The sequence below is a fragment of the Nicotiana tomentosiformis genome, chromosome 4, assembly GCF_000390325.3.
Source record: "Nicotiana tomentosiformis chromosome 4, ASM39032v3, whole genome shotgun sequence".
Classification (NCBI taxonomy): Eukaryota; Viridiplantae; Streptophyta; class Magnoliopsida; order Solanales; family Solanaceae; genus Nicotiana; species Nicotiana tomentosiformis.
This window is the reverse complement of record NC_090815.1, coordinates 96,346,282-96,359,172: the sequence shown is the minus strand read 5'-3', so window position 1 is coordinate 96,359,172 and position 12,891 is coordinate 96,346,282. Positions and strand designations below refer to the sequence as shown.

The window sequence follows — 12,891 nt, the reverse complement described above, 5'->3', positions numbered from 1 at the left end:
TATCGATGCTTTGGTGACGGCCTTACTGATCTTCTGCTCATTGTCATTGCTGGAATCTTCTTTTCTTAGCTGCAACAGTTTATGATCATCGTGAAATTATTTGGCTAAGCATTCAGGCAATTCGGTTCCGGGATGTTTAAATTAGTGTGGATTGAATGTGAACTTAGTTGATGTCCATATGTATCTGGATTGTATTTTGTGGCCAGATACATGCAACTTATTGTTTGGGAGTACATGAAATCCTGTAAAATACCAATGCCTCTTTGGTTTGTTAGATCCTGTTGAACTCAGCATTGAGCATTACTGACCTCCCATACTGGAGCAAAACGATTTATGTACCAAAATACTGGAGTACATTACCAGTAATCATCGCTTTAAGGCATTATCTGTTTTTTTACTACCAAAACTACTGTAGATCTTTATTGCTAGTAAGAATGCTGGATCGCTCAAATTTAATGAAATACATTCTTTAATGTGTAACTCTTGTTACCATTTATGAGTATTCTGATTTGTTACTAAGAATCTTTGTCAATCTATTGCCAGCGATCCTCAATGCAAATCAGGGATATTATCTTAGATATTCAAGTCTTCTTCTACCACTCTACTTTTCATTTAAAAAATGAAGAAGACAGATACGATAGTGAAAACAAGAATACATAGAAGAAAACCAGTGCAATATAAAAGAATAAGTGGTAACAAAGCCAAAGAGAAGAAAGAAAAAAAAAAAAAGAGCACACCAGACCAAAAGTTTCGAAACACTATAAAGGAAAAAGAAAACAACGATGCTTTAAAAAACCAGTAATCTAAGCTCAGCCGATGCTTTATCTCTCCAAACTTGAGCATCTCTTCAATTGGTATGATCGCGACGTGCAAACAAAGTCATTATTAACACAAAGTCATTTTACTAACATGAATTGATCAGCAGACTATCAAAAGGAAATATCCATAACAAGAAACAGAGAAGAGGACTGAAGAGAAAATAAACTGTTGAGCTGGTGTCCTTAGGCGTGGGGGGTGTAGAGAAGGGTACATATAGATATCTAAGAAAACCAAACTTCAATTGGTTGATAACTTCCAAAATAATAGGATTTTGCGAGATTTAGAATTACATTATACATGAAAAACATGATTATGTGTAAGACAAACTTGATTTGGAGATTGATGTGCCTTTCCTAAAATCATGGATACTTTATTGGTCGTTTTAGATGACAAATATGATGCATAAAATCTCCCCATGCATCTCTGCTTTTTAACAAAAGAAGCTTGTTAAATGTAAGATCGCAATTCTTTTTCTTTTATCCTAAGGTGCACTTTTGAATCTTCTTCTACTATCTATAAACACTCTTGCATATATATATATATTATAAGAAAAAGTTGAAAAAAGAATGATAAGATACTGAAAACAAGAATATATTGAACTGAGAAAGAAAAACAGTACTACTATGGAAAAACAACAAAGTCTAAGAACACCCAAATATTCCAAAACATTAAAAGAAAGAAAACAAATATAAAGATAGAAAACAGTAAAACTTAAAACTATACAGATGAACTATTTTCATAATTGTGCCAATCCTACTTTAGACTATCTCCTTTGCGGGCTTTAAGCCATTCCCTTGTGGCTTTGGTTCTGCATCATCCACGAACTTGTTCCAGTACCAATGCTCTCTCCAAACTTGAGACATCTCTTCAATTGGTATATTCTTTGTTTCGGGCACGTACAAGTAGACAAACACAGTCATTATTAACACAAAGACCGCAAAGAAGATAAATAGACCAAACTTCATCCCACATAGCATCTTCAAGAAAATTTGTGCAACTCCGAAAGTGAAAAACATGTTCATGGAGACAGTAACACATTGTGCTGCAGATCGAACTTCCAATGGAGAAATCTCACTCGGAACCAACCATCCTAAAGGACCCCATGAATATGCAAAGTTAGCAACGAATACACAGATGCAGACAACCACTAAAGCTGCAAACCAAAGTGGCAAATCTGCTGCATTCCCTGTTGTTCCGAATTTTGCCCCAATAAGAGCTGCCACTGCTGTTTGGAATATACACATGAAGATGCCACCCCAGAAAAAGAGTATTCTCCTCCCAAACTTATCCGTACAAAAGACTGAAATAAAAGTTGCACCCACGTTGACACCGCCAGTGATAGCAGCTGACATAAGCGAAGCGTTACTCTTAAACCCTAATGTTTGGAAAAGTACTGGAGCATAGAACATGACCACGTTGATTCCCGTAAGCTGCTGGAGTGATGGTATCAGAATTGACAAAACCAACTGCGGTCTATACTTTCGGACGAATAAAAGATTATTCCATGGCCTTTCTACTTTCTTGGATGCTTCACTCGCCATAACAAGGTCATTAAATTCAGCATTCACATTATCAACTCCTCTTATCTTTTTCAACAATTGTTCTGCCTCCTCTTTCATTCCCCTGTCTATCAACGAACTCGGACTATCAGAGAGAAACATTGAGGAAACCAGGATGACTAGTGCTGGCACGGCTGCACCTCCTAAGCTAACCCTCCAACCCCAACCGCCAGACATTTTGCTAGTTCCAAAGTTGACCAAATTCGCTATCAGAATCCCAATGGTGATGGCCATTTGGAATAACACGTTGAAAGTCCCTCTGTATTTGTAGGGAGCAACTTCTGACAAATAAATAGGGACAGATTGATTAGCAAATCCGACACCAATCCCCAAAAGAATACGACCCAAGATGAGCATACTAATATGGATAGCAGCAGCGTTGAGGACGGCGCCTATCAAGAAAAAGAGACCTCCAAGGGCCATAGTAACTTTTCTGCCACGTTTTTTACTAACATGAGAAGCAACAATGGACGCAAACAGGGCAGCCACATAGAGAGAAGACGTGAAAAGGGTCAACAACTGACTGTCGAACTTACAGTATTGGTTGGTCGAGGTGTTCAAAGCCTCTTTTTGGTAAACAGACATGAAGAAGCGTTTGAGAAAAGGATCCATGGAAGTAACTCCACCTGAAATTCCAATGTCGTAGCCAAAGATCAACCCTCCCATGGCTGCCATGATACAAGTCATGGCTACGTACAATGTTAGCTTCCCTGGATACTCATCTGGATTGTCTCCGCCACCGCCGGGGATAAAGTTTCCACCAGCCATGAAGATATTGATCAAAGAAAATACTATGCAGAACAAAGAAAGGAAGATTACGTGTTTGAGATGGTGTCCTTAGGCGTGGGTAGAGAAGGGTATATATAGATGTATCAAAAACCGAGATCGAAAACTAGTCGGATTAGGATATCCTTTTATTCTTCTTTTGTCTTTTTTTGCACTTGGTATGTTTATGACTTACATAATAACCCGCATATAACTTCCTAAGTTGAGTAGGATATGGAGTATTTCTTTTCATGTCATAATTCTGTATATAATATCCGTGATCTTATATAATCAGGATAAGTTATGAGAAATTTAATGTAAAGAAGATATACGGGCAATTTCAAATAAAAAGAATCAAAAAATTGTAAACCTATCATCGTATCATCATCAATTCTTCCGTATTTATATCTATATCTATATTATACTATTCTTAGGGTACGCACTTTACGTGTGTAACCATATTAATGAGTATATAGCTTTAAAGAATTAGATAAATATTGTCCATCTATTTTAATTTATATTACGTAGTTTGACTGGATATAACATTTAAGAAAGTAGAAAATGAAGACTTTTGAAACTTGTGATCGTAGACGCACCATAACATTTGAGTGACTATAAAAGTTTATCATTAAATATAAATTAAAATATTCATGCTGAGTTATTTCTAAATTTTTAAAAGTATTATTAGTTTCTTAAACGTACTAAAAAATAGCATTATGATTTTTGGGACGAATGGAGTATCAAATAATGTATTTGAGCTCAATAAATACAGAAATTTTGTACCACAAAAGTTACCAGATGCCTAATTGTGATTTCTGAGAACTTTTGTGGGAATACCCATGCAAATTGTTGTTATTTTTGTAATATAATACTAAGCAAACAAGTACCACAAAAATATATTTATCAAGGACTCTTAAAAAAGTTGTTAGATAACACAAATTGAAAGTTAATACTTTGGTCCTTTAGAAATTTGGAAATGAAGTTGTTGCCATTTGGCGCATAAAAAAATTGATTAGTGACAATATAAAATGATCAAAATTGAGTTACTAATATGTTACAACAAATAACTTAATATACGGGCAAAATACTGCAATAATATCCGTGTTGCTATTTAATCAGGATAAGTTAGGGGAAATTTAATTTAAAGAAGATATACAGGCAATTTCAAATAAAACGAATCAAAATTATAAATCTATAATCGTATCACCATCATATCATCTATATTTACTAGTCTTAGAGTACGCGCATTGCACCTGTACTCCATCTCAATAGAAATATATTTTGTAAAAATAGTATAGTTAAAAAAAACGTTTGAAATATTAAAAGACTTTTTTTTAATATGAATCAAGACTATATACAAAAAACATTACTAAATATTTAGCTAGTGCAGGAAAAATTACTCGAATTAACGAAGTAAGGTTTTAGTAAATTAAGACAACTACTTCAAAGGAGATTTTTCTTTTAATTAGATGTATTTTTCAACTGAAGTAAAATATTTATTAGTTTCTGCATAATTAATAATAAAAGGGTCAAATTCATAATTAGATGGACAATACAACTAATTGATACGTTTTATATTTCATATAGTTGCATTAAGTTTATTGCTATCATTTAGTCTAACAATAATTTAATTTATTCTAATAAAAATAAAATAAATAGACAAAAAACTGGAAATAAGAATTTTTCTAACCACTTTTAACATAAACAATATAGGAAGAGAGACAGACCAAGAAACAAACGCTTTTGAATTATTCATAATTACTGCTTTTCTACCCATTAAATATGGAAAAATTTTCAGAAACCACTATTGTTTAGTGAGTATTAACTTCCTATAGCTACCATATACTTAATTACTTCCTATAGCTACCTTTTCAATTGTTATGGTAATGTATTCGATGTATTCAATCTATTATATTCATGAATACAGTAGGAAAACACGGCTAAAAAATAGGAAAACTGTCACGACCCAAAATCCCACCACAGGCGTCGTGATGGCACTTAGTCTCTAAGATTAAGTAAGCCGATTATAATTATAATTCAAGCCAATTTTTTTAAGCGAAACCAACAGCAGAAATAATTACAAACAACCTCCCAAGACTGGTAATACTGAGTCACGACCTCTAACTGAATACATAAAATGATCTCAAGGATCGAATATTCAATACTGTTTGATTAATAATTAACAGTACAATAAAATGGAAAGACTCCAAGGGACTGCGACGACCAAGCAGCTCTACCTTGAATCCTTGCGATCACACTCTAATACTGTCCGAGTCCGATATCTCCAATACCTGGCTCTGCACAAAAATATACAGAAGTGTAGTATGAGTACACCACAGTCGGTACCCAGTAAGTATCAAGACTAACCTCAGTGGAGTAGTGACGAAGTACGGTCAAGACACTCACTAGTCTAATAACCTGTGCAATATAATATACAAAAATAATAGAAAATAAATAACAATAATGACAACACTAATCAACCAGTGATATACACAGCAGGGCAACAAGAACACCATTAATATTGCTCAACAAATAATAAGTACAAGTACACCCAATTAATCAAGTCCTTCAAATATAAATCTTTCGCCTATATACTTCTCAAATAATAATCTTCATGATATAATGCTTTTCAATAAATATATTTCGGATATACTCCCTTCAAATAAATATCTTTCAAATATAATCCTTTCAAATAAATCTCTTTCAAATATAATTCCTTCAAATAAATATCTTTCAAATAAAAGTCACACTGTGACACCTCATTTCAAAATCATAAAATACAGGTCTCAGCCTACTTTCATATTTTCACGGCACCTCGTGCCAATTTCTCTATCACAACCGCACGGACAACTCACGTGTCAATATCATCATCATTTAACCACGACACCTCGTGCCCACATTTCATATCACAACTCACGGACAATTCACGTGCCAATATCATCATTATTTACTCACGGCACCTCGTGCCCACATTTTATTTCATAATCCGCCTGGCAATAACCACAAGCTCCCAATTTTAACATAGATCAGACTATTATCAAGTTTACCGAAACAACAAGATAAATTGCACAAGATATAAAAATAAATATAAGAAAAATCACAACGTCACATAAAAATTACCAACGCAATAACTCCACATCATCACATATCATCCCTGACAATAACCACCCTTATCTCTCCTATAGCCACCCTTATCACTCCTATAATAGCCTCCCTTATCCCTCTGCCCTAACAATATCAATAGCCACCCTTATCGCTCCTATAGCCACCCTTATCGCTCCGTATAATAGCCACCCTTATCACTCCGCCCAGACAATATCCCAACACACATAACCACAGTGAAATGCCACCCTTATACCCACATAATATCAACAGTGAAATGTCACCCTTATATCATCATAATAATAACTCAAATCATACAATAATTTACACGGAATATTATCATGACAACACAACATAATCAATTCCTATCACAATTTGCCCAACAACGACAACCAATTCCAACGATATAGTAAAATCAATAAATTTCTCAAAAATAGCCCAAGGCTCCACACAACGTATATAAAACCTCAAAAATAATCAACAGAGATAGAAAATACTCAGTATAGGGCAACGCCTTCATTAATCCAAATTCTTGATAATTATATTAACGTCCCAGTTTATATCACGACTCAAAATCGATTAAAGGTCGTGATGGCGCCTAGCACCACTGTCAGGCAAGCCAACAATAAAAGTTTAACTTAATTATTCATTTTAGTATTTTGAAATCGAATTTTCCTTCAATTAAAGAGTAAAAGATGGAATTCACAGTGTAAATAATAATATTCTTAACAATTTCAATACAGAACAACCCATAATCACCCCAAAATCCGGTGTCATAAGTGCATGAGCATCAACTAGGAATGTAAAATAAAATACAGCATCTGTCCGGAATACAAATTCGGACAGGAGAAATATAAATACTCTGAAGGAGACTCTGCCGGCTGCGGGTCGTAATATGGAATGCAACTCACGTAAGTCCCCGCATGCATACACGCCTCTGCTCTCACAAGGCCACATATGTACCTGCACAAAATGTGCAGCAAGTGTAGTATGGGTACGTAATCAACGTGTACCCGGTAAGTATCTAGCCTAACCCCGGAGGAGTAATGACGAGGGGTCGGCATCGACACTCACTAGTGGTCCAATAACATCAGGTACAGTAAAGAGGTAAGTAAATATGAGACAGAGTAAATAAATGAGATAAACAAGTATAAATCATGTGGTACAAATCCCCCTCTTTACGAAGAACTCAAGCTCTCCATTAGAAATTTTCTCCTTAACCGGAGCATATATATAGATATAGTGGATCTCATCAGATAGATTGTCATAACTCAAATCGGGAAAACTCACAGATACACTGGCTTCTTGCCAAATATTACGCACGATTCCATGAGGACATGATTTAGGAAATGCCGAGGCATGCAGCCTGATTCAACATAAATATTTAAACTGTGCACTGCCGAGGGTCGAACGACACGAACCATAAATGCATCTATTAAACTACCGAGGTGAACAGACCATTCCCATGAGAGTGTGGTACATAAATTCCGCCGAGGCGATCGGCCCGATCCCATAAGAGTGAAATACATAATCCTGCCGAGGCGAACGACCCGATCCCATTAGAATAAGAAGCTTTGACGGGTCCTTGACCCCACTCACGAATAATCGTGTGAGTTGTAATTTCTTTAACAAAAACCTTTCAATGAAGTATATATATCACGGAAACATGCCGTAAGAGGAGTAAAGTTATTCAGTGACTAATCATGAACTCGCGAAGTCTCAACAATAGCAAGTCTAGTGTCAAGTAGAAATGTAAAATAGAGGAATTTACTGTGATGACCCAAAATGTCATCTTTAAATTTAATAATTAATTTTGTGTTCTAAAACCTCGAAAAGCACTATTTATCATTCCTCGACTTGCACGCGCAATCCGTAAAATTTCATGGAAAGTTTTTATGTGAAAAATGGATTAAAATGTGAATTAGAGCTTTAAAACTCAACTGAGTTGATTTTGGTCAATATTTTGAGCAAACGGACTCGGATCAGTATTTTGACAGTTCCGGTAGGTCCGTATCATGATTTGGGACTTGGGCGTATGCCCGGAATCAAATTCCGAGGTCCCTAGCCCGAGATATAGAATTTTGATGAATTAATTAAAAGTTTAAGTTCAAATAGTGACCGGATATCGAATTATGTGCAAACGACCCCGGAATAGAATTTTGATGATTCCAACAGCTCCGTATGATGATTTTGGACCTAGGATTGTAATCGAAATTTTATTTGGAAGTCCGTAGTGAAATTAGGCTTGAAATGGCTAAAGCAAGAATTTAAGTTTGGAAGTTTGACCGGGGAGTTGACTTTTTGATACCGGAGTCGGAATACAGTTCCAAAAATTTTTATAACTTCGTTATGTCATTTATGACTTGTGTGCAAAATTTGAGGTCAATCGGACTTGATTTGATAGGTTTCGACATCGAATGTAGAAGTTAGAAATTCTAAGTTTCATCAAGCTTGAATTGGAACATGATTCGTGATTTTAGCATCGTTTTATGTGATTTGAGGTTTCAAATAAGTTCGTATAATGTTTTAGGACTTTTTGGTATATTTGGTTGAGGTCCCGAGGGCCTCGGGTGAGTTTCAGATGGTTAACGGATCAAAAGTTGAACTTAAAAAGCTGCTGCAATTTTTCCTCTTCTGTTGGATATTCTGGGCTGTGATCGAGCCCAGATATCGAGCCCAGGGTTGACGAGGCTCAGGCTCGAGCTTGTGATCGAAGCCACGATCGAAGGCAAGGCTCGAGGGCCATGATCGAGACCCAAGATCGAGGGTCACAATCGAAGGCACAGGCTCGATGCCATGATCGAGGCCATGACCGAGTCCCAGGCTCGAGGCCATGATCGAGGCCAAGACCGAAGCCCATGCTCGAGGGCCACGATCGAGGCCCAGTTCCGAAGGTTGCCTGAGCAGTATTATAAAAGAGGGCATTCGTCCCATTCATTTTTTTTTAACAAATTGGAGCTTGAGCAGAGGTGATTTTGGATAGATTTTTAAGGAAAGATATTGGGGTAAGTGATTCTAACTCGGATTTGGTCTATATACATAAATATATCATTGTTTTCACCATTTAATTAGTGTTTTGAGATTGAAATTTGGGAAGTTTTTAGAAATAAATTTTTGAGATTTCGGTATCGATTCAGAGTCATATTTGAGTGAAACTGGTATGGTTGGACTCGTAATTGAATGAGTTGTCGGATTTCATAACTTTCACCGGATTTCGAGATGTGGGCCCCACAGATAATTTTTTAATTAATTTCGGAATTTTTATTGAAAATGTAGTATTTTCTTATAGAATTGATTCGTGTAATTGTTAGTGATTGTATCAAATTATTCTTGGCTAGATTCAAGCCAGACAGAGTTGGATAATCGTAGAAAAGGCCTTCTATTGGATTAAATTAGAGCAAGACGAGGTAAGTCTCTTGTCTAATCTTGTGAGGGGAAAATTAATTCATAGATGATTAAAATTAAATAATTGTTGCTAATTGTGGGGGCTATGTACGCACGAGGTGAAGAGAGTCCGTGCGTAGCTGCAAATAATGCTAAAGTCTGGGTAGTTTAGAACTCAAAGCATGAATTACTTGTGTAAATTATATTCTTTGTTTAATTAATATTATCTGATATATATATATATATATATATATATATATATATATATATATATATATATATATTGTGAATTGCTAGATAAAAATATTAAAGGATGAAAATCTCATATACTTGATTTTCTGTTTAAATTAATTAATTGTTAAGAGAAATTATTCTTCCTCCTGAATTTATCTTTAATAAATATACTCTCATCCCGGAGGTACATAAAAAAATGTCCTCCTTTCTTGTGGAGCGGGGCGAACGCCTCGTCAGGATAGATGCATCTATGGATCATGCCGCACATCCCTCAGCAGTGTACACGAAACTCTGGATCGGGCCATACGACCTCGACATAAATCATGCTTGATAATAATAATTACACGATACTTGGACAGTTTATTGCAGCTTGTAAAGCTATTTGATAGATTGAATTTATTTTTTTTGAAATTGAATTGCAGCTTGTAAAGCTATTTGATAAACTGAAAATTTTATTGAAATTGAAGGATTTAATTAATAGATTGAAAATTATTGCATTTGAAGGATTTTTATTATTTCTGCTAATTGAATAAAATTATTGTTAACTTTGTGAATCATGCTGGTTTGAATAATTATAATTTATTCCATTTATTATTGTTGACCCTTAGTGAGTGTCAAAGTCGGCCATCTCATCTCTACCACTTCGAGATTAGGCTTGATACTTACTGGGTACACGTTGTTTACGTACTCATACTACACTTGCTGCACTTTTTGTGCAGGACCTGAGGCAGATACTAGTGTAGGACTTATCATCGCACATCCTCGTTATCCAGGGGCGTAGTGGTGAGCTGCCTTTCTGAGCCGTCCTGCAGCTACTGGTGCCTCTTCTTGTATTTTTAATTCTGTCTATTTTCATTTCAGACAGTATATGGAGTTTTGTATAATCTACTAGATGCTTATACACTTGTGACACCAGGTCTTGGCACACACATTGGTAGAATTTGGTGTCTTATTATTTTTCTTGGATTTAAATTTTATTGATATATGTTTAATTTATTAGTTGGCTTGCCTAGCTGTAGTGTTGGGCACCATCACGACCTATAGGTGAAATTGGGTCGTGACATTTACTAGGCGAGAGAATGCTCAAATAATGCAGCTACATCATGATGTGAACCTAAGCCTACCCGGATAATAACATGAATGTTGCTACGTACGGGCTCTCGTCACCTTGCGCATATGTAGCCCTCCACAACAAGTATCACACATCAACATACAACACCTAGGGGTATTTTTCCCCTCACAAAGTTAGACATGAGACTTACCTCGTCTCAAAGCTTACTTTCTGGTCCAAAATTGTGCTTTAAATCCTTAACTCGGTGCCAAATGATCGAAGCTAGTCAAATGTTATATAAAATAGTCAATACATGCTCAAGAGACATCTTAGCTAATTAAAGTGATTTTCCAACCCAAATTGAAGAATTCCTAAAATTTACACCGGGTTCACGTACCCGGATTCCGTAAATTTTCAAAGATAACCACTACCCATAACATCATGAACTCAAATATATGATTTGTTCTCAATTCCATGCCCTAATTCGTGGTCAAAATCTAAAAATATAAATTTCTTGGTTTTCTACCAAAATCCCAAATTTTCACTAATTTTCCATGAATTTTCATGTTAAAATCTATATATAATCTAAGTATTTAACTTGCAATAGGTGGGAAACACTTACCTTGACATAGATGATGAAAATTGCCTCTTCAAAAGCTCCAAAAATCGCCCAACCAAGAGTGAAATGAGTCAAATGGGCTAAATCCCGCCTTTTAAAACATTTTGCCCAGCACAGTCGCCCCTTCTTCGCGTTCGCGACTAAAGCCTCGCTTTCGCATCCACTGCCTCACGTTCGCGAAGGCCAAATCCCAGCAGCCTCAAAGTTCCTCTTCGCGAACGCGTGACTCCCTTCGCGTTCACGAAGAAGGAAACCTGATACCAACAACAGTTCCAAAGCAGCTCAAATTGATCCGAAACCACCCCGAAACACACCCAAGGTCCCCGAGACCCCGTCCAATCACACCAACCACTCCCATAACATAACACGGACCTACTCGAGGTCTCAAATCACATCAAACAACATCAAAATCATGAATCGCACCCCAATTCAAGCTTCATGAACTTTAGGACTTCAAACTTCTACATTCGAAGCCGAAATCTAACAAATCACGTCCGATTGACCTCAAATTTTGCACACCAGTCACATTCGACATTACGGACCTACTCCAACTTCCGGAATCCGAAATCAACCCAGATATCAAAAAGTCCACTCCCGGTCAAACTTCTCAAAAACCTTCAAACTTCTAACTTTCGCCAAATGACCCCGAAATAACCTACGGACCTCCAAATCCACTTCCGGATGGGCTCCCAATACCAGAATCACCATACAGAGCTATTCCCAGATCGGAATCCCAAACGGACATTGATAACATTGAAATGCACCTCAACTCAAATTTATGAAATTCTTCCAAAATGCCAATTTTCACAATAGGCGCCGAAACGCTCCCGGATCATCCAAAACCCGATCCGGACATACGACCAATCTAAAATCATCATACAAACCTGTTGGAACCTTTCAATCCCAATTCCGAGGTTGTTTACTCAAAAATCAAACATTAGCCAATCTTCCAACTTAAAGCTTCTGGAATTAGGATTTTCTCTCCAAATCAACTCCGAACTTTCCCGAAACTCAATTCTGACCACACGTACAAGTCATAATACCTAAAGTGAAGCTGATCATGGCCTCAAATCGCCGAACGACGCACTAGAGCTCAAAACAACCGATCAGGTCGTTATATTTTCTCCCACTTAAACATACGTTCGTCTTCGAACGTGCTAAGAACTGCTCTGGAGTTGTCTGAAATCACTATTTAACATCTCGTGCACCTACCCATGCTACCACAACCCAGTTGAGCACATTGGATCGAGCAAATCTGAAGATTCTTTGTTTTATTTAGTCAAGTTAGCCTTGGAGCCAAATTCCAACATCTGAAATTCTCTACCAGGTCTGTTCCCAACATACGAACACCGTATCAA

General features: G+C 36.5%; 1 protein-coding gene across 1 annotated transcript; it reads right to left on the bottom strand.

The window, feature by feature from the left end:
- Positions 1 to 1,462: 1,462 nt before the first annotated feature.
- LOC138909029 (sugar transport protein 12-like) lies at positions 1,463 to 3,181 on the bottom strand. The gene has a single exon (XM_070200031.1). The coding sequence runs from the start codon at positions 3,144 to 3,146 to the stop codon at positions 1,578 to 1,580; it is 1,569 nt and encodes a 522-aa protein (XP_070056132.1). The 5' UTR covers positions 3,147 to 3,181; the 3' UTR covers positions 1,463 to 1,577.
- Between the last annotated feature and the right edge of the window lie 9,710 nt (positions 3,182 to 12,891).

Excerpts from the sequence above, each read along its gene's own strand:
- LOC138909029 (XM_070200031.1), bottom strand. The coding sequence starts at position 3,146 with ATGGCTGGTGGAAACTTTATCCCCGGCGGTGGCGGAGACAATCCAGAT.